At 37.7% G+C, this 26589-nt stretch overlaps 8 protein-coding genes and 3 long non-coding RNA genes across 14 annotated transcripts; 7 read left to right on the top strand and 4 right to left on the bottom strand.

The window, feature by feature from the left end:
- The first annotated feature begins 397 nt into the window (after positions 1 to 397).
- Positions 398 to 1122, top strand: LOC124203873. The gene is made up of 3 exons (XR_006878657.1): positions 398 to 570; positions 633 to 766; positions 870 to 1122. It is a non-coding gene; the product is annotated as an uncharacterized LOC124203873 (long non-coding RNA).
- Positions 1123 to 2892: 1770 nt separating this feature from the next.
- On the bottom strand, positions 2893 to 3429 carry LOC124209766. Its single transcript, XR_006881057.1, has 3 exons — positions 3381 to 3429; positions 3012 to 3169; positions 2893 to 2939 (listed from the first exon to the last, which is right to left on the bottom strand). It is a non-coding gene; the product is annotated as an uncharacterized LOC124209766 (long non-coding RNA).
- Positions 3430 to 4481: 1052 nt separating this feature from the next.
- On the top strand, positions 4482 to 5049 carry LOC124188282. 2 transcript variants are annotated; one of them, XR_006872264.1, is made up of 3 exons: positions 4482 to 4538; positions 4596 to 4809; positions 4868 to 5049. It is a non-coding gene; the product is annotated as an uncharacterized LOC124188282 (long non-coding RNA). The 2 variants fall into 2 exon arrangements; XR_006872265.1 differs by having other exon boundaries at positions 4488 to 4538; positions 4607 to 4809.
- A 102-nt stretch (positions 5050 to 5151) lies between these two features.
- On the bottom strand, positions 5152 to 14326 carry LOC124188271 (ubiquitin carboxyl-terminal hydrolase 36-like). 2 transcript variants are annotated; one of them, XM_046580794.1, is made up of 19 exons: positions 13868 to 14326; positions 13637 to 13791; positions 13166 to 13570; positions 11579 to 13091; positions 11398 to 11513; positions 9474 to 11336; positions 9279 to 9369; positions 9100 to 9217; positions 8845 to 9025; positions 8358 to 8766; positions 8134 to 8282; positions 7915 to 8061; positions 7643 to 7825; positions 7365 to 7577; positions 7142 to 7298; positions 6898 to 7083; positions 6356 to 6835; positions 5899 to 6263; positions 5152 to 5526 (listed from the first exon to the last, which is right to left on the bottom strand). In XM_046580794.1, the coding sequence occupies exons 1-6, from the start codon at positions 14124 to 14126 to the stop codon at positions 11076 to 11078; spliced, it is 2709 nt and encodes a 902-aa protein (XP_046436750.1). In that variant the 5' UTR covers positions 14127 to 14326; the 3' UTR covers positions 5152 to 5526; positions 5899 to 6263; positions 6356 to 6835; positions 6898 to 7083; positions 7142 to 7298; positions 7365 to 7577; positions 7643 to 7825; positions 7915 to 8061; positions 8134 to 8282; positions 8358 to 8766; positions 8845 to 9025; positions 9100 to 9217; positions 9279 to 9369; positions 9474 to 11075. The 2 variants fall into 2 exon arrangements, with proteins under 2 accessions (XP_046436750.1, XP_046436751.1); XM_046580795.1 differs by having other exon boundaries at positions 9102 to 9176; positions 9279 to 11336.
- Positions 14199 to 16518, top strand: LOC124188276 (clusterin-associated protein 1-like). Of its 2 annotated transcripts, none has more exons than XM_046580800.1 (10): positions 14199 to 14323; positions 14527 to 14641; positions 14721 to 14917; positions 15002 to 15047; positions 15114 to 15232; positions 15290 to 15603; positions 15670 to 15820; positions 15879 to 15929; positions 16001 to 16118; positions 16183 to 16518. In XM_046580800.1, exons 2-10 carry the CDS (start codon positions 14620 to 14622, stop codon positions 16428 to 16430), a joined length of 1266 nt encoding a protein of 421 aa, XP_046436756.1. In that variant the 5' UTR covers positions 14199 to 14323; positions 14527 to 14619; the 3' UTR covers positions 16431 to 16518. The 2 variants fall into 2 exon arrangements, with proteins under 2 accessions (XP_046436756.1, XP_046436755.1); XM_046580799.1 differs by having other exon boundaries at positions 16174 to 16518.
- An 11-nt stretch (positions 16519 to 16529) lies between these two features.
- LOC124188277 (F-box only protein 31-like) lies at positions 16530 to 18392 on the top strand. The gene is made up of 8 exons (XM_046580801.1): positions 16530 to 16686; positions 16780 to 16956; positions 17027 to 17103; positions 17160 to 17339; positions 17396 to 17668; positions 17742 to 17822; positions 17889 to 18109; positions 18177 to 18392. The coding sequence occupies exons 1-8, from the start codon at positions 16659 to 16661 to the stop codon at positions 18334 to 18336; spliced, it is 1197 nt and encodes a 398-aa protein (XP_046436757.1). The 5' UTR covers positions 16530 to 16658; the 3' UTR covers positions 18337 to 18392.
- Positions 18333 to 19671, bottom strand: LOC124188278 (neuroguidin-like). Its single transcript, XM_046580802.1, has 6 exons — positions 19341 to 19671; positions 19119 to 19279; positions 18957 to 19050; positions 18714 to 18897; positions 18486 to 18640; positions 18333 to 18417 (listed from the first exon to the last, which is right to left on the bottom strand). The coding sequence occupies exons 1-6, from the start codon at positions 19615 to 19617 to the stop codon at positions 18389 to 18391; spliced, it is 900 nt and encodes a 299-aa protein (XP_046436758.1). The 5' UTR covers positions 19618 to 19671; the 3' UTR covers positions 18333 to 18388.
- Positions 19672 to 19827: 156 nt separating this feature from the next.
- Positions 19828 to 22645, top strand: LOC124188272 (protein phosphatase 1G-like). The gene is made up of 8 exons (XM_046580796.1): positions 19828 to 20179; positions 20242 to 20476; positions 20538 to 21135; positions 21201 to 21432; positions 21517 to 21751; positions 21813 to 22027; positions 22093 to 22291; positions 22353 to 22645. Exons 1-8 carry the CDS (start codon positions 20063 to 20065, stop codon positions 22448 to 22450), a joined length of 1929 nt encoding a protein of 642 aa, XP_046436752.1. The 5' UTR covers positions 19828 to 20062; the 3' UTR covers positions 22451 to 22645.
- A 125-nt stretch (positions 22646 to 22770) lies between these two features.
- LOC124188274 (HIV Tat-specific factor 1 homolog) lies at positions 22771 to 25706 on the bottom strand. Its single transcript, XM_046580797.1, has 5 exons — positions 24734 to 25706; positions 23463 to 23632; positions 23205 to 23391; positions 23002 to 23138; positions 22771 to 22925 (listed from the first exon to the last, which is right to left on the bottom strand). Exons 1-5 carry the CDS (start codon positions 25526 to 25528, stop codon positions 22832 to 22834), a joined length of 1383 nt encoding a protein of 460 aa, XP_046436753.1. The 5' UTR covers positions 25529 to 25706; the 3' UTR covers positions 22771 to 22831.
- On the top strand, positions 23854 to 25078 carry LOC124188281 (C-type lectin domain family 10 member A-like). Its single transcript, XM_046580804.1, has 4 exons — positions 23854 to 24031; positions 24127 to 24324; positions 24389 to 24575; positions 24636 to 25078. The coding sequence occupies exons 1-4, from the start codon at positions 23986 to 23988 to the stop codon at positions 24697 to 24699; spliced, it is 495 nt and encodes a 164-aa protein (XP_046436760.1). The 5' UTR covers positions 23854 to 23985; the 3' UTR covers positions 24700 to 25078.
- Positions 25707 to 26054: 348 nt separating the features above from the next.
- Positions 26055 to 26579, top strand: LOC124188279 (protein LTO1 homolog). Its single transcript, XM_046580803.1, has one exon. It carries the CDS (start codon positions 26055 to 26057, stop codon positions 26577 to 26579), a length of 525 nt encoding a protein of 174 aa, XP_046436759.1.
- Positions 26580 to 26589: the final 10 nt, after the last annotated feature.

Here is a 26589-nt window from a genome sequence, read left to right as displayed (position 1 = left end):
AGAAATTCTGTCAGTAAAATTTGGTTCTGAATTCTGATTCATTATTTTTTGTCACACAAATTTTCCTAGAGTTTATTTTCCCTTTCTTGCAGCCAGTCAGCCAGATCTTTATAGAGCCCATGAATCCACAGCGCAATTTACTCATGACCATTGTAAAAAAAAATAGTGTATAAAAAATTTCCTTTCAGTTTTATTATCCATTTAACATTTAACTTTTGATTCATTGAGCATCATGTCTTGTTACTTTGTCTAACAACGTCCTGAAAGACTGTCGGGTATTTTTAATAATATTTAAAAAAGGAGTTCTTATCATCTCATGTCTTTGCCCTTTGGAGTTCTACTGTCGCATACAAAGAAATTTTTTTTAATTATTTAAAATATTGGTATTGGAGTTCTATTGTCGGTGGAGTTTTACGGTCGCCATAAAGGCGGATTGTCCCCCCATCCGCCAGGTGGCGCGAGTGTCTTCGTGAGGAAGAAATACTTGCCATTTTTTTCCAGACGCTGACTTGAAAGGGTCTTCCAAGTTGATTGGTGTCGATCTACATTTTTAGCCATTAAATGTAATTGGTAATGCTAGTTTGGATTTCTTAAATTTAATTAATCTTTGACGTCTCTGTCTGAATTTACAGGCAATCTGGCATATAATTTCACTTGGCCAAAATGTGATGACGTGGGTCGAAACTGCTGTCCATTTTGTCGAAATGTCGGCCATTGTTAGCTCGTCAATGTGACAACTACAAATTCCTTTTTAAGATTTATCAAGGTAATTCTGAGAGATTGTATAGTTTAACTTCATACTTCTGTCGTTTTGTTATGTCACATGAGATTCTGTTCCTTGTTAGTAACTTGTTTTTGTTTTTCAATAGCCAGGTGAAGTCTGCGCTTCTTTGTTGCAGTCTAATGTGCGCATGGATTCCTTGCAGTCATCCAGTGAAAGGTGTGATTAAATTGAGCTGTTGCATGCAGTCTTTGGTGCTGATGTTGTCCTGGAGTGTGGGAGAGTCCCATGCTTCAAGTCTTCTGGGATCAGCCATATCTGAGTTGACGCTGGATCATGCTGCATTGTGGTTGCCGAAATGTTGGACATCTAGTAGAACTGCAAGAAGACTCCTTGAAATGGTAATTTGATAAAAATTATAAGTTCTAACTTGGGAAGTATCATGCTTGGACTACTATAATTGCTTACATTGTTTAATTTTAACATTTGGGGATTTCATCATGTCAACAGCTCTTTCCTTTGATCATATGTAAATTGAGTTATGCATTGTTTAAGGGGAATTGGTTAACAAGATAGGCAGATACTGTAGAAGAATATTTTTGTTTCGCTGCAGAGCACTACAAATTTCAAATGAATTAAATGAGTAATCTAGTTTCATGTAAATTTTTGTTTAAACTATAGTTATCAGATAGTTTTGCCATAGAATATTTGGGTGAACTCCATTTGAAGTGATTTTTATTTTATACAAAATTTCCATTGATCAAACATTAATTTCATTTTGGTCATAGGTTTATGTTTACGTAGCAGTGATGTTGCTGTCCAATATGCATGTTGTTGCAGCCTATACTGGTGAAAGTTTTTTTGCACCGAGTTATGCTGTTGCTGTTCCTTGGTGCCGGACTGCTGGTGTTGTGCACAAAAGTTACATCCAGTTTTAATTGATATTTGCGTCTATGAAGTTAACCGTTTATATGTTGAGAATGAAAAAATAGTAATACGGGAAATTTTTACGTTGAACAAATAATAAACATGTCTTCGCGATTGGGAAACCAGCGAAGAGGAGATTGGGGGGAGGGGGGCAATTGATTTTCATTAGCTAGAAGAAGTCGTGGTTTGTTTTAATAAGGTTGACATAAAATCCTTTGTCTATCACATCCATATACCTACCTATATAACCACATCTATTCCTCAAACCCCATAACTTCCACCAACATCCATTCCTTAAGCCCCATAACTTCCAACAACAACCATTCCTTAAACCCCATAACTTCCACCAACACCCATTTCTTAAACCCCCATTTCCCCACAAATGTCAAATATCTAATATGTAAAAATTATTGTTGAATAAATAAACCAACTATATAATACATAAACCTCATTTTTATTCTGGAACACTTACAAAATAAATAATTCATTAAACAGAGCGTCCGGTTCGAGACAATTTTTTTTGTGTGAGGCTTTTTAGCAAGCAATCCGCCACCCAATTTGACAAAAAGTGATGGTTTGTTTTCACGGAAATTTCGTCAGACGGTTAAAAAATTTCTAGTTCAACAATCTGATGTAGAAATTTGCATCTAGTCTACTGGTGCAAATTGCGATTCTGTAAGCCTGATTAATTTAGGTGATGCGTTAAAAGCAATTGTGGGTTTTTTAACACATCTCCTAAATAATCAAGCTTAAAGAATCGCAATTTGCACCAGTAGACTAGATGCAAATTTCTACATCAGATTGTTGAATTAGAAATTTTGTAACCGTCTGACGAAATTTCCGTGAAAACAAACTATCACTTTTTGTCAAATTGGGTGGCGGATTGCTTGCTAAAACTCGCACATGCAGTGTCGGCGTAGATCCAGGGAGATTACCTGGAAATGGAAGAGGAGAGAAGAGTGCGAGGCAAGTTTTACTGGGGAGCGATTAGTCATACTAGGCTTCCGGGTTAGACTCATGACCCTCTAAAAGTTTTCGTCGGATCATGCGCCTTCCAAGTCCCCGTTCAACCAGAGCCCTCCCCTCCTCCTGGTTTCACAGCGGGTGAGTGACCACCGGCGGGCGTTGGTTAGTGGTTAGTTAGGGAAATGGGGCCAAAGAAGAAGGGAGCCCAGACATGCACTTGTTTTATCTAACAACTACACAATTTTTCAGTCTTGAATGACAGCATTCTCTTGAATTATAGCATCACCAATGGATGAAGTCCATGATAAGTAGCGAAGGAGTTACCCTGTAGACAGAATGAACATTTATTAGTTTAAGAATAATTTTTCAACAATATTTGAGCGACAGAAAGCAATACCTCAAATCAAGCTTAAGAAAGTAAAAAGGGAGATTCAAGGGAAGCAGCCAACAGGTTACCAAACAAGGTAGTGTACATTGTTGTCAGTCAGTCCTTTTTCTTCAACATGACTTTACTTAAAGTCTGTCATGCAAATTTAGAAACCTATAGTTTCAAACCTGTAAATAAAAAATAAGAAAATTAAGTCACCCTGTTAATAATTTGTGTCATCAATGTACTTGAAAACTATGAAAATAAACTATCTAAAAGAATAATTAAACAGTAATCAGTATACTGCAGTTGAAATCGTCTTATAACCATAGACGTGAGTGCAGATCAAAACTTTGAACTGCAACAAAGAAAGTTCCTTGACATGACAAGTGAACTTACACTTGAAACCACCAAACAGTTAGCCAAGGTTCTCTAGAAGATGGAATGAGAGATTTGTCCGTGATGGGGTGATCTAGCAAGTCCAATTCTTACAGCAGATAATTATAATGAATCCTAATAAAAGATGAGAAGATTGTATGTTTTTCAACAATGCTGTAATAAAGCTAGTGTTGGTAGTTACCTGTGTCATTTCGATGGCACATTTTGAACAAAATAGTCAACGGTAGGCTACGTTTCCTCCTGTAAGTTGGTGAGAAACACTAAGGTTATCCAACATGAACACGGAATAGAACACATCACCGAAACGAAATTACTTGAATTAACCTATGTGTCCATTTGTAACTTTCGAAGAAAATAGCTGTAGCTGAAGATAGATTTAGACGAGACGCCATAAGCCATTTGACAACACAATATTCCTTCACGCCATCTATTAGACACGTCCAAAACTACTATCTAAAGGACCGGCTTTAGATAGTCACAAAAGTCACAAAAGTAAATCAAAAAGACCTTTTCTGTTTGCTTTAGCTGGCAAGGAGTCTTTAGAATTGTGCAGAGAACAAAGCTCACTTGCTAGTTTTATGCAAATTTTCCGGAAGTATACCGGAAGTAAGCGATAGCGCCTCAACCATTGAGCTGCCGACCAAATAAACCAAATATTCGTGATCTACGTGAAATTTGGGGTCGATTAAATGTAATTTAAACTAAATCCAGATTTTGGCCAAAATCGAGAATTTTCCTGAACTATAGTTCAGGAAAATTCTCAAAACCGGAAGTACGAAAACGTACAAAACAAAACATGAACTTTACCACAAATTTGACGAGGATCACGAATATGTGGTTATTTTGTGCGTCGAATGAATATTTACTGAACTACTGACTAAAATGAGAAAACCGGAAGTAGAAAAAAAATACATATTATTAAAAATCTAACAAGTGAGCTTTGTTCCTGAAATAGAAACTGACAGTTATCACAAAAAAGTTCTTTGTAGTAGTAGCGAGAAATTTCTTCAGAGAGGTGCAAAGTAAGATTCTGACAGGTAAAAAATTATCAAAGACCATGCCGTCTAACGTCAGAAAGAAGAAACGTTTAAAAAAAGCAACATGAAAACAATGTCCGCTCTAGCTCAGACACTAAATTGAAAGAACTAACAAACAAAGGTAACAAATAATTTTTATACTCACGTAATATTCACCCTGTCAAATTTCACCAAAAAGCCACCACGCAGCATGACACATCACAACAGACGAAATCCTCAAGGTGATAATAGACGCCAGTTCAACTTCTACACTGAGGAAAAGGCACTCAAGGCGGTGATATCCGTTCATGTACTATCCGTTCATGTACCTTGTCTGCAAGTGATCCCGACGTTTCAGCACCTAGGCAACAGTGCTTGGACAGTGGATTGCTGAAAGGATAAACACCTAGTTGGTAGGGTAAACCTGCCGTTATTCAGAATGTGTTTCTATTCACTGTGGCATTCTACTAGGTTACATACTACAAGGCAACAGCAAATGTAAGATCAATCACAACGGATGGTGAAACACTACCCTGTCTCACAACAACAGCATGTTCCAGGCTCATGTGATCCTCACACAATAGGGACTGGGCATCTGATTGTTTTAATAATCACCTGTATCACCCTTTTAGCTTTATTCCTGTAATTCTGCACTTTACCTAACCCATGATAAAAATTTCTTTTTGAATGAACACATTTTGTTTGTTTTTTAATTTAGCAGACAAACGAGACAGCAATCAATTCACAACCGTCACAACTGTCAACTGTGTTTATTTATCCTAGAGAATCCTACAAGTGCGATCGTACGTAATCTAACAGCAGGATCCATTGTTAAAATGGAAATTTACATGTCGCAGTTCAGTAGCCAAAAGGATAAATAACAAAGCACCTCACCAAACGTTAATAAAAACTAACATTTCCTAGAATCATCGCAGATAAGATGCGTTAACACTGGAAATTTATCAAAAAATGAAATGAAACTTTTACACGTACATGTTATGTTACTACGAATTCACTTCATTCATTCACAAGACTCAAATGCTGAAGTCAAACCGGGTAACATTACCCACCCTCGGCAAATTCGTGATCTGATCCATCATCGTTATCAGCGATTTCACCGTCGTCTCCACCTGCGAACAAATTGAAATCTCGTCAGTAAATCAATTACATGCGGTCACCACGAACAGATGAGACACAACGGTCAACTATGAAAATATTCATCATATTTGACCCTGAATTCCCGCTATATTCCAAAAACTAGGTTCTGTTGTAGGGTTTATAAGGATGGCAATTAAGTGAAAAAAAAATTTGTCCCACATTAACATTAAGGTAATGAACCTTAGGAACGGAACAAAAGAACAAAGAATATGACGACAACGTAAGTAATTACGCCAACTCTATCGACAATTTAGAAAATACAAACTGAAAATGGTACATGATAGAACGAAGGTTAATTGGAAATTATGCACAAGAGAAAGCTTCTAAGAAATTCCATAAAATACCTGTATCGCGACGACGTCGTCTGTTAGCGCTCCTGACAGAATGCGGAGGTGGATCAGTTTCGCCATGAACCAAGGAATTCCGGTAGAACAAGATAGGTTCCCATTCTCGACGAGGTGAAAGCCTACCCATGATCAGCATTCGGTCCAAAAACTGTAAAACCACCTTTTTGTCTTGTTTTAACAGTTTGTTTGAAAACTCGCCACAAATTTCAAGAAACGCTAAATTAGGAAGAGGGCCAATTTGATTATTTGGATTCTCGAGTGGATTTGGCAAAAATAATTCCGTCTCTATGAAGGGCGGTGATAGCTTCGCGATTTTTCACCGTATCGAGTCCAAATGACATGGCCAATTCTTTGGCCAATTCCTACGGACAAATTTATTACAATTATTATTATTTCATTATAAATATTTGCGTGAAAAGTAATGCTGTCAGTAAGGTTTAAATTTGTTTCATACCTTGACACTAAGAAATTCTTCTGACTGCCGATCAATACGACTTCCACCATCCCTTGTTAGATCGTGAAACAGCAATGAGAGACTAAGAACCATAGTTTTTGCACTGGTAATTTTGTTGATGTTTCGAGTTTTTCCCAATAATGTCTTAATGATGTCACCGTAATCATCGTAATACTTGACATAGTGTCTAATAACACCTGCCGCAGCTTTTACAGGCAAGACGTTGCAAGCCACGAGTTTGCAGAAAACCGATAAATAGTTCCGGCGATTGTGCAATTTTTCAATTTTTTTATGTTCGTCGCCTTCGTCGCCTTCCTCGTCTACATCTTCTTCTTCTTCAACAAATACATAAGTCTGAATGAAGTTTTCCAGAATTTGTTGTAGGTCACGATCAGGCTCGTAAACAAGCGGTTTTAACTGAGGATTGTCTTTTAGTCGCTTGCTAAAACATATAAGCAAATCCCCTACAGACACGTATGCCTAAAAAAACAAAATTATAAATACGCGTGGAATGACAAGAATTTTTCACTAACAATACCAACCTCTTCTCTAAAATCAGCAACGTTCGAAGTGATAAGCTCAGTCATCAAAGACATGTACGCGTCCAAATGATCTCTTAATTGTTTCTGTTGTTGGGCGGCAGACGTTCCTTGTCCAGAACAGTTTTTGAATTGCAGAAGCTCCCATAAAACAGCAGAATGGCAAGCAGAAATGCAATATTTTATAGCCTAAAAAAATAACTGCATAATATTTTGCGGAAATAAAACCAAGAAAATCACTAGATACTTCAAGTGGCATTGACCGATTTAGGTTTAAAGTTTCTTGAATTCCGTTAAACATCCCACAAATTCCATGTCCCAAGATTGTGATGTGACGAGAATAAGGCAATTTTTTTCAAACCCAATACCAGCGTAAACACCGAATCCTTGTTGGGCTCGTCGTCCTATAAAAACACATGAATAAGTAAATAAGACGAGGAAAAAAAATTGCAAACTAAATAAATTCTTACGCCAGCCATCAGTGTTACATAATTTTCATAATCTTGTTCGCATTTCTTAACGATACGATCAATTAAAGTGTTCCTTGTTAAATCACATCGAGAAGATATGGCGTAATCTTCATTACAAAGATATTCCAGCGCTTGAGCGCAGCCTTCCAACACTTCTGTTGTGGTGTGCCTTTCCACTATATTCTGGATCAAGCGCAATAACGAATCTAGACTCTGAAATTTGAGAAGTTAAGTATCTCAGCCTTTTGAAAACAATATCATAAATCAAACGAACTCACCTTCTCTTGACGTGAGGTAGTATAGATTTCCATATTAAGGTATTGAGGGATTGACAAGAGGTTTGCAACTTGTTCGGGATCAGTCATATATTTCCCGAGTAACAGAGGAAGAGTTGGTATGAAATGTTCAGTAAGTCGTACACGGCGACCTTGGGTTTGTTTGGTTTCTTTGACGGTAGGAATCTGTAATAATAATAATTCATATGAAAATCTCCACTACTACATGTTGTATGTTTACATGATATGCACATTAAAAATAATTAATCGGTTACCTTTCTCATAGACCCTCGACCTGCAGGTGGTTCTCCAGTCGCAACTTGTTTAAATCAGCACACAATTTATCAGTCTTGGATTACAGCATTCTCTCGTCGGTTTTCAGTTTCACCAATGGAGTCCATGATCAGTAGCGAAGGATCACCCTGTAAGCAGAATGAACATTTATTTGGATGACAATAATATTCAAAGAAGATTGTAGCGACAAAAAGCAATACCTCAAATCAAGAGGGACTGTGTAAGGAGCTAAATAGGGAGATTCAAGGGTAGCAGCCATTGGGTTAGCAAAAAGGGACCTTGTTGACTTTCTTGAAAGAACATTACTTTTCATAAAGTCTGTCATGCAAATGTAGGAACCTTCAGGTTCCTGTAAATGAAAAAAAAAAAAAAAATTTAAAAAAGAAGTAAAAGAATAATTAAACAGTTTTAAGTATATACTCACGCAATATTTTTCTCGCCAAAATCATCATCTCGTCCAAGGAAACGCCATCACACATCGCGAACAGCCAAAAATCTAAGAGTAAAACTCCGTGCTGTGTTGAGAGCAGGGTAGTAGAAGCCGGTTGGGTAGTCGAATGATGCTGGTCGCCTAAATGATGTTCATGTAGGCCGCATCTTCTCGGTCATTACCTAAATGGCTAAATCAAGCTAAACAAAATGTAAACAAAATTTAAATTCAGTGACATGACAATGAAGTTACACAGAATAACACCAATCAGCTTTCCTAAGCAATCCAGAAGATGGAATGAGTCAAGTTCGATGACAAAGCGATGATCCGCGTTGAACGTGTGGTCATTGCCTTATTTTGGAGGGATAACCATATGCCCCACATTCGGTCTTATAGGCAACATCTAAATAAGAAACCAAACAATCGTTAAAATTGCTATTAGTATGACAACTTCTCTAAATTCAATGTAAACACAACTTACAATGATGATACTCATGATAGCATGATCACAATATTTAACCTCTTTTTTTGTTCTTGAAAAATAGGGAGATTCATGGGTAGCAGCCAACGCCGGGTTAGCAAACAAGGAATCTTGTTGACTGTAAGTCCTTTTCTTGGAAGGACATAACTTCTCATATAGTCAGTCATGCCAATTTAGAAACCTGTAAATAAAACAAAAATTCATATTAGACTGCAATTAATAAAGTTCAGTAACATGACAAGTGAACTTTTATACACATGAAACCACAAATCAGTTATCCAAGATTCTCGATAAGATGGAATGAGAGATTGTTCCATGCTGAAGTCGGTGATCTAGCAGGTTCAATAGAAACAGCCGATAATTAAGATTAATCCTAATAAAACATGAGAAGAATATATGTTAAAGCATGAAATAAAGCTAGTGTTGGTTTTTACCTGTATCATTTCGATGACACATTCAGTAGAATACAATGAGTTTGAACAAAATAGTTGACGGTAGGTTGCATGACTTTCACGTTTACTCTGACTGTGAGTTGATGAAAAACATTAAGGTTATCCAACATATAGTCATATACACGGAATAGAACACATCACCGACAAGTTATTACAGACGAAATCACTCGAGTTTACCTATGAATCATTGGTAATTTTCGAAGTAAGCTTAACTTTTTTTTTAATTAAACATTTTTTTTTGTGTCCCTTTCGGCGTGCCATAATAGACTGGCTGGGTTGAAGACTAGTAAGGTATCGTAACGATGGCAACTAAATCTGAAAACAACTTCCGCATCTAGTGACAGAAAAAGGAACCACCAACAGAATCGATACTTTTAAGCCCGAGTAGCGCCTCCTCCATTCCTCCATCATGGTTTTGCTCAGGGAATTTTTTTAAGTCGGTCTTACACTGTAGGCAGCGTACGTACGCCGCAAGGTACCCGAAGGGAATGTTAAGGGTATTCTAGTTGGTATAGTAGTATTGGTATAGTTTTACAAAGACAGAGCTATAGAATAGTTATAGAATAATAAAAATATTCTGTTATAAAGGTAGGCCTATTATTAAGATGGATTAATAACATTTAAAAAAAATGTATGCCCTTAGTTTCCGGAAGATTGTAATAAGCAAAAATCGAGAAAGGGATTAAAAGAATATTTCCGCATGTTTCTATCCAAACATTAAATAAAAATTAAATTCCAAAAAAACCTAATATGATATGGCGCGGCGTAAGGGTAAGGCGTGACTTTGGTGCGGCGGAGGCTTCGCCCCGCCACCCCACGTCACACCGGATCTTGTTAAAATTAAATTTAAGTAACTACCTATCAGCACTTCTGTTACTGGAGATTGATAGCTTTCGGTGATAACATACAGTGACTTCTATTCTATCATACAATAGTAGTCGATTGTCACGTTACGTTTATATCCCTGTCACATGTCTCTGTATTATCGTCTGCTGTAACAGCTATTGAAATTCTGTCAAAAAGTAACCAGAACTCCGTTTTATCAAATGCCTGAATCGATTGCAGCTAAATTTTCAGAATAGATGTAAAAAATTGTAAGCTACCGATTACTGCCATTGAAATGCAATAAAATTGTTGATTACAATCAATAATTGCCAAAAACTAGTGGATCCATCTATGTAGTGTTACGAGAACTGAGGGTGCCCATGTAAACCATACTGCAAACGAAACTTTGACCAGTAACCCTTCGGGTAATTTTTCCTGTAATCGTTATAATCGTTATTGTTAAGGATTTTTTAAAAATCTTTTTAGTCTTCACCTAGCCCAGAACAAACCAAGTTTACGACCCCCCCTAAAAAGATTATGGATTGATTTTTCCTTTGATGAACTACTGCAAAAATTTCACTATATAGGAGTGAGAAATCAAATTCTTAATAAGAAAAAAAGAAAATTGTTAGAAAGTGGGGTGTAAAATATTGTTATATATTTATACAGATAGATAACGCTGTTTTTTTTATTTTTATTATTTTTTCATCATTTATGATATCCATTAATGCGCGCTTCTTGCATCGATAATCGATAAATCAAACCGTAATTGAGGAACAAAACTACACGGTAGTGGCTAGAAGGATGGAAAGAAGACATTGGGTCACTTTAAATTTGAACCCCCTACACAAGTTTTCCCAATGGCAACAAAAAAGAATTACGATTATAACCAATGTGAATTTTAGAGTAAGATGGCGTGAAAATTACAACAAAGAGAAATTTTGATGGGATGCACTACCGAAACCGACGCCAAGATTGACTTTTCGATCGATGATGGTCTGATCCTCCACGACTGCGAAAGCCCTTACCCCGATTACCTTGATAACCATATCGATTGTGAGATTGATTATTGTTAAAATGATCGGGTTTATGATGTTGCTGCTTTTGGTCTTTGTTCTTCTGAACAGAGTCTTGAAACACTTGGAACGGGTTGTAACCATTGCGAGAAGGACTGGATTCAGTGTTTTCCTCTTTGTTGGACTTGATCTTCTTAGTCTATATCACCAGATTATAATTAGAACAAGCATCGCCAAACCTAAGTTTCTTTCTTACTGACCTTTCCCTTGTCTATTTCTTCGTCCACCAAGTCGTCAGCTGTCCGTTTGCGCTGTAAGCGCTTGTCATCCTCTACTTGTTTCGTCAAATGACTTTTGCCTCCATCCCAAGTTCGAACTAAGAGAAGAAAAGAATTAGTAAAGACGCTAAAACGAAATCACGATAAAAAAGTAATAAAATACCTTGATCGCTGAATCCACTATGAGACATGCGGAGTAATTCCTTTACTGTATCAGTAGTGCGACTTCCATCCCATTTTACATTACTGCACTTAGCAGGCATGTCAGCAGGCAGTGTATTCGTTGCTGGGTCAGTGCTGGTTATGAGGGAATGCTCCTCCTTGACGGGCTCGGATTTCGTTTCTTTGACTGGTTCAGTCGGAAGGGTTGCATCCTTACTTTTACAAGTTTCGTTTGTCAGTTTTGCGTCGACTTGCTTAGTGGAAGGTCCAAATATTTTCCCACTAATGAGACGAATCTTGTTACCCAGTTTTCTTAAAGGTGGTGTGTCCTTAGTAGAGGGTGGATCCATCTCTGTGTCGCTGTAGTAAACCTTCTGTTCACTACGTGTTGGATTAGCTCTTTCTGATTCAGTATCACTCAATGATCGAACGATCCATTTCTGACTGACACTGCCGCTGCTAGTGGTACTGCTGCTGCTGTTGTCCTGCTGAGTGTTATCTGATACTTGCCACTTAGTGGCGACTGTGGGCCCACCGTTACTTGACACTGTAGTTGGTGTCTCAATAGGAGTTGGAGATGGGCTGACTTGCCACTTGGTTTCGGTAGCTTTCAAAACAGCAGATGATGAATGGGTTTCTGTGGTAGCATTGGTTGTGGCAGTTTCTTTCTCTGGTTCTTCATCCGACGATTCGCCATCGTAAGGCACCAAGGCGGTCGGATTTTTAAGTGGGGAGGTTTTTGGAGCAGTTACAGGGACGACGCGTGGTTCTTCCTTGACGGCTGATACGTTAACAGGAGCAACAGTAACAACAGGAGAAGGGGGGAGCGCCGTAGAAGATTTGAATAGTGCCGACCCGTTTCGCATAATCAATCGAGGTTTTGTTAGAAGAGGATCAGCCTTTTTTAGTTCAATTTGGATTTTTGGACGAGAGGGCTCTGAAATTATCGCCGGTCGTGGAATCGGAAGCTTAGGCGAAGGAGCTGGACTGTTAGCTTGGATGTTACTTATTTTAGCCATACTATTAGTAGGAGTAGAAGGAGACGATTGCACTTTCTCGTAGATCAATACATATGCGCCCGTACTCATTGCGACATTAAGTGAGATTAGACGGACGGAGCAATCGTCGAAGAGATACAGTTGTCCATTGCTTGCCTCTGCAATCGCGGTGTAATGACCGCAATGCTGTGATGGACCCATGTGATTGATGAGCGATACAAACTTGTAGGCAACACAGGGTCCACCCGACGACTGATGAAAAAGAAAGCGATTCAAGTTCAGGTTACGACTGAACTGGATGTGCTTGGACATTTTCCCGCCCATGAGTCCAAAACGCTTCAACTGGATGCACAGTACATTCGGGGCGCGCTCAATTGAAAATTTTTTGGTAGCAGGGACCTTGCTCTTGCATTTTTCGCATTTATAAGCATTGTCTCCTTCAAGCCTCTCGCGACGGAAATAATGACCCAAAGCATCATCTAGAGTTGAGGCATGCTGAATATCCAAAGGGATGTCCTACATATAAAGAAGAAAAGAAAAATATTAACTTGCTTTAGAAATAACTATCACCTTTTTAAAAAAAAAAATACCTGAAAATGTTGGAAGGTGGTTGATGTGTGTTTACACTTCAAACAAGTAACCTCAGTTCGTATGTAGCCTCCAAATATCTGCCCGAGAGGGTTAGTCTCTTTACTACGCGAGTCGAGTTTAGTTCCACCGACGCTCTGAAGATACGCCTTTTCCATAGCTTCCATTAAGTATCGCATAAATTCATGGGCATCTTCTTGCCTTCCATGAACTAAATGTTTGCAAATCAGTTTTAGTCTATTGTAGACCAAAATGGGTTTGATAACAGATCCTGATTTGTCGTGCGTAGACTGAAGTGTCTTAGCAATAATACACACAACACAGAGCTGACTTCCATTAGGATCACAGTTTTTACATTGTCTAACACTCGACAGCCAGTTAGACAATGATGGGACGTGGAAAAGTGCCTAAAATTATTTAAAAAAAAAAAAACATTAAATAATGTATGTACATAAAAAAGATTTAATACTTACTTGTAACGTTGAATTCATATAACAAGTATTTCCCATATTTATCATGCCAGCTCCAACTGGTACAGAGCCTTTCCACCCAACTTTCACATCTTCACTTCGAAACAGGGTGACCTTGGGGGCTGGGAGCGAATCTTGAATTGTCACAGGACTTGATCCTACATTTAATATCATTAATTTATGTAACAAACTTATTAATAAGGGAAAGAAGTAACTTGGAACTGATAAAAATACCATTTAGGGATGTGATTTTAGCAGAAAGGCTGGAATTGAGCACAGTATACTTGCTCTTCAATGTGTCCAGCGAAAGTAGTTGTTGTTTAGGAGCAGGTTCATATTCAATGGATGAGAGCAATACTCTCTTGGCAGATGCTGCCAACCGATCCTCGAGTAATTCTGGAGCATTTTCTGTTTCATGCGAGTAAGGACCCTTTTTCCCGCTCAAAGCGGTTCGCAGTACGAGAGCCACCGGATCGGCCACCGAAGCAGGCATAACAAAAATGCACAATGTCAACAAAATGAAACAAATCAAACTAGAGAAACAAATAGCAGTGGATTCAATAATTTTTTCGTCAAAACGTCATGCCCAAAAGTCACAAATTTACTGGTAACACATTTGCTTCGAGAGCAACAACACGTGAACAGGGCCAAGACACGTTCACAGCCGAAATCCTTCGCCATTAAAATGAGGTACCAGTTTGCTATCAACCCTAAACACCCCATCATTGGAATCATTATCTTGAAAATTCGCTTACATTTTGAAAAATTATCATTTACAATCATACAATGTTTGAGAAAATATTCAATAATAAAATATTTTATATGTCAACAATAAAAAATTGTAGGTGTTAATTTTAGAATAAAATAATAACCATGTCATTCCCTAAACACAGAGTTGCTATGGAGACATTAATAGCCATGCTTTCAAACAAACTTCGCCTCAAGACTTATTCATTCCTTTTAAGCAGCCCAACAAAATTTAAAAAATGTCGTATCGAGAAATTACAGGTAAAATAAAGATTTCTGTAAAATCTTTGAGACGATACATGTTTCTTCTTTTTTTTATAATGATTTCTAAAAATTATAGATTTTATTGATAAAATGTGTTTACTCGGTTACCCGCGTTTAATTTCTCGCGAGAATTTCCGATCGACTAATTTCGGATTAGTAGCTGAGATATTGAATTGGTTTTGCCAGCAGTTGGATGTCAACAGTGGAATTAATTTTCTCATAAAAACAGAACAGGAGCGCGTAGTTTTCGTAACATCCGTTGTAAAATTCCTGGTAAAATGCTTTCTTAAACTTATTATTATTAAAATTTTTAATGCCCGTGATATATTTAATACAATAACAACTTTCCTCTTTCAGAATACCAAATTACAAATAAAGCTAAATCCTAAAAGACTTTACCAAGGTAAGTGATTCACGATAAATGTAAACGTAATAGATCTAGTAATTTTTTATGATTATTTGTATCTAGCGGACAATATAGCAGTGAGAGAGCTTCTCAACGTGGCCAATTTTTTTTACGAGGCCTTGCAGCTTGCTCGTAAAGGAGGTGACAATAACGAGCCTTCTCTTTACGGATTTGGTGGTCAAGTAAATTTATTAGATTACCATTACAAGGTTTTAGTATTGACACCGATGTGATTCAAGGCGGAAGATGTTCGTGAAATGCGTCAACTTGCTTCTGAGATTACAACAAAAGGAGCTTCCATACACGATTTTTTAGGCCAAGAGATGCGTATGAAGAATCAGCGTGATCAAGTGCTACAGCGAACCTATGAGCTGGGACAAATTGAAACTGCACTGCAATCAAAAATGAAAAAAATGGAGGTGGAAATCAGTCAAAAGCAGGAGGCCATTGATAGTATATCTAATACTGAAGCTTCGATGGATCAAAAAATCGATAAAAAGAGTCTAGAACTCCAGCGTCTTCGCAAGCGCTTGGAGACAATGAAAAATATAAGGTGTTACAAAGTTTGGTGATGGTTGTGGCAAATGATAAATAATTTTTTTTTTAAATTCGTACATAGACCACCTTTTATGGATGAATTCGAAAAGCTTGAAGCTGAGCTACGACAATGCTACGAAGATTACGTCAGTAAATTCCGTTGTCTCTCTTACCTTGATAGTCAGTGGCAGGAACTAGAGAAAAATGAACAGCAAGAACTAGAGGAAAGACAAGTAAGTGAATATTAAACTTCCTTTCGGAAAACTTGCTAATTAATAATTTGGGGAAAAGGCTGCTGCTCGGAAAATGGCTGAACGTTTGAGACAAGAAGAAACTCTACAGGTGATTTCTAAGCCATCTGAGTTAAAATCCTAAAAATGTAATAGTAACATAAATTTTTCTTAATTTATTAGGCTCTCGAAGCTGCCGTAGGTGGTACGTGGGAGGGAGGACAAGATTTTGATTTATCTAGCGAGGGATCGTTAGAGAGCCCTGATCTCAAAGATCTAAACAAATCCGGATCACGACCACGTAAGCATTTTCTTTTGACATGTGTGAGGTAAATTTGGTTCTTATTTGAATAAAGCTTTTAAAGGAATTGGGAGTCGTCGTGCTGGGTTGAAAAATGAAAGTGACCTTTTAGACACAGACACGGAAGATTCTGATTTAGATGCAGAAGATCCGCGTCTAGAAGAAGGGTCTGACTCGGATGTGACAATCGACGAATGGCAAAATGAATCGCGGCCATGGCAAGTCGGTCCCGGAAATAGCAACCGCCCGATTGCACGGAATGAACCTCTTATCAAACCCATTCCCGCTAATGTATCCGAAGATGACTTTTAGCTGTTAATCTATAATACTGACAATGATAAATTTGATAATCTATAACAAATACAGCACATGATCATAATACACAATTGTTTTAATCTCATATAGATGGCATTCTCTATGTTTACTTTTAGAATCTTCTGCTTTTTCTTAATTTAATAAAGTCGTTTCAGCGGATCCTTAACTTTGCTTGAAGCCTTGAATACAAAAATCATTATAACAACAGTTAAAAAACGTGATATAATGGAATTGTTCTCATTACCACATGAAGGTTAGATATAAAAAATAACATACATTACTGTTTGTTTTCTATACCTTCCCAAAATGTTAACGTTTTTGAATATGCTATTTGTGAATGTTACAGTATTGGAAGCGATAATCTCTCTATTAACGCCACTAGATATTATTTCTTTGTCATCGACCTGTAAATTCTTTCATGAATTGATGTTGAGTGACAAAGTTTGGGTAACATCATGTTACACAAAATTTGGAATAAAATTACGTGCTAGTGGTGGGTTTGCACAAAAGTTTTATAAAAAAGGTAAGTGGTTTCTCTAAAGAACTTAGCAAGAAATTTGAAAAGAAATCACCTGTGTTGTCTTTGTCTCTAGTGTTACATAAGTATGGGAAATTTTTGGGCTTGTGGAATAGACATGCAGATTGCTATGGAGGGCTATTACATATAAAGGTCTGATCAACATAAAAGAAAAAAGAAAACAAAAAAATTTCCATGTTTTTTTTTAGTATTTAGATGAGAAATTATGTGCCTATGATCTACAACTCCCCAAGGATCCACACATAAGTAACCCTTTGAGGCCAAAAATAGTATTTTCAATAGAGTTAGATGAACTGGACACCCTGAGCATTACATGCTGCATCAACCCGCTTAAAAAGCACCAATGCACTTTACATTATGGGAAAAAGGTAATCCTATCTGTCTTAGTTTTTCTTTCAATTAATGAAATTGTACAATCATATAGGCATTGACTCCAAGTAGTCCTCAGTCATTTTACCTAACAAGGCAATGTGCAAATGGTATTGAAAATGCAGATCACCAAGATATTCTTGATGATTTAGAGAATTGGCTTGATGAACAGAGTGACTATCTTGGAGAACATTCAGCGTATACTCGAACACAAATGATCTACAAGTACATGGTACTTCGACAAACAGCTTTAAAAACTCATTACTCGAAACTAGTTCTCCCTCAACAATGTGATTTTCGCGTACCAATCAAACCAGGACTATTCAAAGTAATTTAATATAGCTCTCTGTTGTTATATATGGCTAATTATCTTGACACTGTCTAACAATTGAATGATTAAGGGGACATACTCATCCCATGGCCTAGAGCTAATCATGCTTACCTATGAAGAGGTGAACAAAGTGAATGCTGTTAAAATTTCGGTACACTTCTTCCATGTAACTTGTTTGCGAAAAATAATAATTTTTCTTTCTCTCCTATTTTCAAAGGGTGATCAAAATATTCCGGCTGGTCAAATTACTTTTCGCGCAGATCTCCCATTCTGCATGCACCTCTCCCAAAGAGAACAGGAAAGCTTCGAAAATATTGAATCAGTACAGCCAGCTTCATCAGAAGTTGAATGGCATGAGTTACCTACACCACAGCCTTTCGTTGTTCCATGCGATTGTGTTGAGCGTCACGATCAAGTGCCCGACAGCTGCAAAGCAAGGTATTTAACATAGTTATTAATATCAGTATTTTAAAACTAACGATGAGAATCATGATTTTGCCCAAAGATTCCACGGTTTTGGACAGATTGCAGAAGAAGGATTTCGAGAGCCTACGTTCGTTGAGGGTCATTGGATAGTTTTTAATGAAAATCTATTCGGCTTCCTGTGGATAAGTTTGCAAGCCCTCAGTATGTACCACCGTGTTCAAGAGGAATTAACTAATTAATCGAGTCACATGTGTAATACGAAAAGATGAATAACTGGCAAACAATCAATGCTTAATTCTTTCGCCTCTTTTTAAATCCTCCTAAATCAAACAAAATTTAACATTAAGGCCTACCAAACACTTGTTTATATGTAAGAATAATTGTGTACCTTTCTTCTTTCCACCTTGACTTTTACGCTTTGTCTCGGGAAGAGTACCCATACCTGCTAATTCGCTAGCAAGGGACTTAGCTGAGTACTGTTGACGATTGCTGTGCCTTTCTTGACGAGTAAACGGCAAGCGAGTGAAGTAAGTTTCTTCATACCTATGATTTACATAAGGGAATAAAATTAATATAAAATTACTGGTATTGACGGTACAACTTCAAGAAGACTTACTCTTGGCGTTCTTGACGTTCACGCGCAATACTCTGCTTGCTAGTATTGGCTGTTGACTCAACAATTTCCACTGGGGTATCCATGAACTCCTCTTTCAAACCTTGCAATGCACTCGAACTCAATGCGTGACGTCGAACTTTGTCTGCGAATTTTGTTGAACGCTGTTCAGCAGTTTCATCGCCATCTGAAATAGTGTGTCAAACCCAGATCAAGTGAAAAGTACTATAAACTCTACAACTGTACCATATTTCATGGGAACAAGTTTTGGTGGGACATAAACTCCTGATTTCTTATCCCTGTGATCTTCTTCTTCCTCTGAAGAATCATCATTGTCAACCTATAAAATGATTATAAAAATGCTAAATTTATTTATCAAGATAATCAGGTTATTAAATAAAAATTTACCTTGCTTATCAAATTGTTTGGATTAGCCTTAAATTGTAAAGGATCAGTGGTCTCAAACTTCCCAGTGGTAGCTATCTTAAGGAGTTTATCAATCTGGTATCTAAGTTTATGCTCAACAGGTCGCATTCTCTCCAATAAAGTTCTGATTTCGACCAACCTCTCTGGAAAAAGTATGAAAGTATAAAACAAAGATAATTTTTAAAAATTATGTTGTAAGATTACCAATGGAACTGCTTGCTTTAATAGATTCTCCAGACACTTTCTTCAGTAAAAGACAATTTAAATCCATCAAATATTTTAATAATAGTTGGTTTTTTACATCCAGGAAACTCATTCCTTGAGCCGTAGGGAATTCTTTGTTTTTAACTCGATCAATTAGGTTTCGAACCATTTGGTTAACTTGATTCACTATTGTTTTGATATCGTTTAGATTCGAAACAGCAAGAGGTATATCGGCTGCCAAAACATTAGCAAAATCCATGACTTCAGATTCCGCCATGATGCAAAGAAATACAATGAAACCTATCAAGGCACTCAATAAGAGATTAATTTGTTTTTTTCAAATTCAATTCAAAAATTCAATTTCAAAATTTGTAAAAATTGTCCCAAGTCAAAATAGCACACATCCAGTCATCCACACAGTCCCCCACGAGAGTTAGCAGACGAGCACTGAGCACATGGTAGGTAAACGCCATCTAGGTAATATTCTAAAAAGTGTTTGTAAGTAACACTAGATAGAGATCAAGAATTTGCGTCACCCATCTAACGGTTACAAGATTGACTACTGCTATCCAATAACGAAGCGGTAAAAGCCTTCATTAAGTTTTGTTCGTTTCGACCTTAAAGAATTGATACAAATTTTTGCTGAGTGACGTCTTCTTTTACGCTTTATTCAACATCTCTCTGATTGTTTAAGTGTTCATTAAACTGTGAATTACACTGGAATGGGTGCTTATTTGTCGGAACCAATTGTTGAAAAGATCTCGTGTGATGAAAAGAGCAACGAGCAGAAGCTTAGCTACGGGGCAAGTTCCATGCAAGGATGGCGTGTTTCACAAGAGGTTTTTATTCGCTGATTAACATTGAAATGGAAGATTTTGCATTCTAACAGCTTCTTATACAGGATGCCCATAACTGTATACTCAATTTTGATACTGACACTTCTCTGTTTGCTGTATATGATGGGCATGGAGGACATGAAGTAGCCGCATACTGTGCAGAGCATTTACCAGACTTTCTTAAAACATTGGATTCCTATAAACAAGGTGACATAAGCAAAGCTCTAGAAGAAGCATATTTAGGCTTTGATCATCTTTTGACTAAAGAAGATGTTGTGAAAACCTTACACTGTATTGCTGGTAAGCACCATTTTACATGCAGTGATAATTCTGTTACGAGCTGCATTTATTTATCAAACAGGCAATAAAACTAAAGAAGGTTCATCTGAAGATGATCCAGATGAAATGTCTGAGTTGTATGAGGAAGCTACCATGTCAATTGAAGACCTCATTTCTAGGTATGGCAAACGAATTAAGGACTCTGTAGATGGAAGTGATGGAAACAGCAAAGGACTGTCATTGGATCTGATATCCAAAATGTGTGCCAAAGGAAGAAAGCACAAGAACAGATCAGATGCAACAGCTGATAAAGTAGAAGATAATTCCGCCGAAGCAGTGGAAGATAAATTATCTAAAGAAAAAGAGTCTCAAGAAGATAACAATGTGAAAACGAATTCTCCAGAAAAATTGGAAAACCAGGTACCTGAAATGCAAAAAGAGACGAACGGCAAGACTCAGAATGGGTCTGACAACCATGAAAGCGATCATTCTAAGACGAATGATGCGCCTGTCAGCGTAAAAGGGAAAGGTGTAGGCAAAGGATTAAGTAACAGCATCCGGAAAACAGTTGAAAAAACACCAGAAGAAATTGAGATCGAGCGCCGTGAAACGGAGAAAAATACAAAGCGTCAGGAGCGAAAAAGGTCCCTCAGATGCAAGTCAGCAGATGAACTTTACAAGTAATTTATTTTATTATTAATTTAAACCAAAACTAAAAGTTGACAAATACCTTTTCATTGTTCAGGGCCATAGTGACTAATGACGAAGAAGATGATAGTGACGAAGATGGTGATGACGAAGAAGATGAAGATTTTGACGGAGAAACGAGCTCTGACGAAGATGCAGCTGTGGAAGACGAAGATGATAGGGAAGATGACGATGATGATGAATGGGAAGATCAAGAAGATGAGGAAGACGAAGACGAGGAGGAAGCTGAAAGGAAAGCAAAAAAATTTTCAATGAATTTAAAAGAGGAAGTATGTGGTTGCACACTTAATTAGGCGTTATCCAGGCCAACTAATAATCAGCGTGTTGTATTTTTTTTTTTTTTTTTTAAATAGCCGGGCTCTGACAGTGGTTGTACAGCTGTGTTGGGATTACTTCATGGTAATACCTTGTATGTTGCAAACGCCGGGGACTCTCGGTGTGTTCTTAGCCGAAAAGGGCGCGCCGTTCCGCTCAGTGCTGATCACAAGCCAGAAGATGAGCCGGAGCGATCTCGCATCGAGCGGGCTGGTGGAGTTGTGACCGCAGACGGCAGAGTGAATGGAGGATTGAATTTATCACGAGCGATCGGTGAATACATTCGAATACTAATACCGATACCTTTATTTTAAATGCAATCATAAACTTTCAGGAGATCACGCTTACAAGCAGAACACCGAACTTGGACCTCGAGAACAAATGATCACCGCTTTGCCGGATATCCAGTCAATTGATTTAGAAGAAGGCGATGATTTTCTTGTTTTGGCTTGTGATGGCATTTGGAATTCAAAAAACAACCAACAGGTTATCGATTTCGTTCGACCTCGTCTCGCTGATTCGAAAACCTTGTCACAAATTTGCGAAGAAGTAAGTATTTTACTTAACAGGGACTTAGACTTTTGATATTAATGAAAGGAATCAATCTTTTACAGTTGTTCGATGAATGTCTTTCGCCCAACACTTTGGGGGATGGAACAGGGTGTGACAACATGACCGCTATTATTGTACGACTTGATCGGTTTCTGCCAGAAGAGAAATCCTCCAGTTCAGAAATTGCACCAGCTTCTCACTCTGTTAAACGGCCGCTGACAGAAGACAGCTTGACAGACGTTGCACAACCAGAATCCGATGGTAACTATTGATGGTTTGGTGTTGTACAGTAATAGTTATTTTGGTACTGTCTACTTCGTAGGCGAAAATTTACATAGGAACAAGAAACAACGCGTAGACGATGCCACTGCCGAAAACAAGGATGACGCGAAACCAAACAATGTAGAAATTGTTTCATAAAAAAAATTGATTGCCTACTTGATGCAGTTCAGAAACGTGTCCACTTCAATTCAGAAACGTGTCCACTTTAAAAGTGGGTAATTTCAATCGATCCTTCATCAATTCCAAGGTGTCCGTCGTTCCAGTTGAGTCCATGCGTCGTAAATTCCGAACTGAAATAAATGCTAACGTTCAATACATCATAAGCCATCGTCATGTGAACCTAAATAACTTAACTTGCCAAACAATTTACGATTCGAATAACTCAGAAAAGACTTGCATATCTTCTTTTCTGATAACAAACACCCAGTTCAACGTAAAGTGAAATCGAGAAGGATTAGTTAGCAGATAAGAAAAAGTGTATTTCGACACATCTGTTCGCATCTGATAAATACGATCCATTTAATCGTCATCAGATTCACCTTGCTCTTCTTTAGTTAAGAATTCTGACCATTTTTTCAATCGAGCAGCTTTTTCTTCCTCAGTTTCATCCTTCCTATGATTACGATGATTACGAACAGAGAATTACAAACTTGTAAAATATTGTCTCCTTAAAAAATTATACTATTTACCTGTATTTTGTTTGTCCGTCCCATGTCTCGGCGGTTATCTTTTGCCCGGCGAACCAGCGTCCATGCAGTACTTCAACGCATCGATCCGCTTCTTCTGGAGTTTTGAAGAATACCTGGGCTGCTCCTTCTTCATTCCTCTATGAATTACGTTTCTTAATTAGTAACTTGCTATTATGGACCGAAATTAAGCCATAAAAACTTACGTCGAAAATGACAACACGCTTAACATGTCCAAACTTGGCACATTCCTCTCTTAGATCGCGTTGATATTCTAGAAGCATTGCAGGATTAACATCAAATTCTTCTGGTTTGAAAAGACGTTTCAGCACTACTACATTCTCGTTCCTAGCACGTTCACCTCGTAGTTTATCTGGACGCCAGTCGAATAATCTAAAAAGGTTGTAATTGTCGATGCTTAAAGTGTTCGCTAATTTTAAATATTGTGGTAAAGTAACAATTACTTTTCTTGTTTCTTCCTTAATTTTTCAACGTCCTTCTTCTTACGCTTTCTCGGCTTTTTCGTTGGGTCATAGTTCCCCTTGAGCGTGAACGTGGCGCGTTCAACTCCAACAGTCTTGTCTTTAAGAACGCTCCCATCTAAAATTTTCAAGGCAAGCTCGACGGATTCAATCTAAACAAAAAAGGCATGAAAAATGTTAATAAAAGGGTTGCTTGTCGGCTGATTAACTAGCGCATATCTCCAGGGACTTATGAAAGATGAGACAAACATATGTGGATCGGATAAAAAAGCCTCTCGACTGGAACGTATCAATTTCTGTTGATGCCTCATGGCACCAATCTGAAGAGAGAATGAGTCTGTCAGCCATTCACGTCACTTTTTTGGGGTCGGTCAAGAAAAAAATGAATAAGCTGAACTCAAAAGCACCAAAACTGAGCACTACGACGCCAGAGCAACTTAAGACAGTACGCGCATGTGACTGCACTGTCAAAATCCGTTGAATCGTTTAACAGACTTGTCCGAAAATGCGAGCAATCGTTTTGTTGCTGATTCTCCTGTCACACAAATCAGGTAACAATAAAAGTGTCGGTTTTTTAAGTGTTTTTTAATAATTTTTCCTTCCAACTAACACTACTCGCCTTTTACTCGTCCGTTTGATTGCACAGAATCTCTCGTCAGGCCTCGTTACTTTTGTCCTGCTGATTTTGTTCGTCTTGGTAATGGTTGCTATTACTTCAGCTCGTACATAGCAAGCTGGCAAAATGCGCACTTTGCCTGTCGCGACCACGGAGCTCAGTTAGCAGTACTTGATAGCCGCTGGGAAGACAACACTATTCAAACATATCTTTCCCGGCCAGAATTCGGTAAATTCTTTGTTACTAATAACCCCACTTTTTCATTTACTTTTAACTCATTCCGTCAACATAGCTCGTTTGGAAAGATGGATCGGTGGATTGTACGATTGGAGTGGTCAAAGATGGTTGTGGGGAGCAACTGGACAACCCATGAATTTTTTGGGCTTTGGAGAGCTGACGGAAGGGCGTTTACGTGAATGGCACTGTGTTTACATGGATCCAGAACAATCACATAAATGGAATCACAAGTTGTGTACAAGGTATAACCTTTCAGCAGTTTTACAAGATATTGATTCTAATAACAAATACTTACAATGCAGAAATCTCCACTATATTTGTGAACTACCATTAACAAAGGCGACTCCAGCCCAAATTTTGCAATGAATCGGCCAAAAAATATATGATTTCATAAACTTACCTTGATATAGGTGCAAAGTGCATCTCCTTTCACCTGTCCATTCTCATTTCTGTAGAGCTTTATTTTATGTTTCCCAGTTTCCAAGTCTTTTTCAATCATTCCACACTTTTGCATAAACTCAACAATTTCTTCTTCATTTATCTCAGTGGGAAGATTGGTGACATAAACTTTAGTGTTCTTGGTTTGATCAACTTCAAACCAATTTGGCTCACTGACTTGCTTTTTCTCAATTTTCGGTGGAGGTTCTACCTTTTTCTTCTCCAGTTCAGCCACTGGTTCTGTACTTGCCTCTCCACCATAACTTAACTGATATCGAGCAATAAATTCTTCATCCAACTTTGGAAACCAGGCTTTTTTTTCTTCATCCCATTCGAAAATAGTTCCATCAGAGGGATCAGTGTAGGTTTTCACTCCATCACTATTCACATGAACATGATGATTGATCACACTTTTTTTCTGTTCAAGTAATTTTTCTTCTCCGCTTTCATCTGATGAATCAAACTCTTCATCAGGATTCTTGGCAATCCTTCTGATGGTCTGTGTTTCAAGTTTAGGTTTCCACTCTTTAGCTTCAAGATCCCATTCCAAAAGTCTTCCACTTTCATCTTTATACACATAAGTATTTCCCACCCTTTCGTATTTTGCCTCGGCATTAGAATCAGCGGTAACTTGTGTCTCGATTTTAGTATTGGGCTCCCATTTCTTTTCCTCAGCATTCCACTTGTATTGATACCCCGTCGCAGGATCTGTATGGATGCAAACATCACCTTCGTACGAGTACGATGATGCATTCATTTTTAGTTGTTACGACATCCACTTCTATACGTACGATTGATACTAACTCTTAACTGTTTGTTTCCATGCGAAGGAAAAGAACAACGTTTTTTGAAACTTCAACTTCGATTTCTTTTACAAGTGGTCTGCAACTCTGCATTTTGCAAGAAAGCACATAACAGCATTGCCCTGCTGCAAAATCACTCTTTTGTCTGATTGGACTTTGGACTGTTTGGAGATAAGTCATAACTCGTAAGTCTAAAAAATGCTCAAGATAAAATAAATTGTGTGTTAATTTTTAATTTCATTTTTTTTTCTTCATTATTTAAATTAACGGTTACCGGCAGCGTTTTGTTTGGGATGCGTCATCTGTCTCTAGTCTCTCTGGTCTCTGCTTCGTGCTTACACACCCGTTGGTAGATAGAGCTCTTTTGTTTTTAATTTTCAGAAATTCGTCTGCTTAAATCATCGCATACTGAAAACGTGGCTTAACTGTTCATTTTTCTCTAGTTTAAAATGAATTCACGATGAATTCGTTACACTTGCTATGGCTGTGAACAAACAAGAAAGCGATTTCGATATTCAAGACGCTTTTGATTCATTATTAGTGTCTGAAGACAATTTAGTGGCAAAAGCTTATGAAGAAGGATTACTTCAAGGAGAAATAGCAGGATTTCAAGAAGGATTTGATTTAGGACGTCAAAAAGGCAGCGAAATTGGGTCGGAAATTTTCTTCTATCGTGGGTTTGCTAAAAGTTGGATTGCTTTGCTATCGGGTGATTTGAGTGAAGCTTTTAAACAACTACTGGAATTGTGCCCTGTGTCCTTAAATCCGGATGTTGTACATGAGATACATCAAATTGAACTGAAAAATAAAACAGAAGAGGCAGATTCAAAATCTCTCAAAGCATTGGAAAAATTGCTTACATTGCTGGAACGTTTCCCACAGGAAAATCCAAAAAATCAAGATATTGTAAGTTTACTTCAAGACATTCGTGCCAAATTCAAGCATTGCTGTGCTATCCTCAAAGTTGATGCTAGCTATTCTGCTAATAATCAACTGAACTTTTGATTTCTAAATA

This window comes from Daphnia pulex, chromosome 2, assembly GCF_021134715.1.
Source record: "Daphnia pulex isolate KAP4 chromosome 2, ASM2113471v1".
NCBI lineage: Eukaryota > Metazoa > Arthropoda > Branchiopoda > Diplostraca > Daphniidae > Daphnia > Daphnia pulex.
The sequence above is the reverse complement of the archived record's forward strand: the minus strand, read 5'-3'. Positions and strand labels throughout refer to the sequence as shown.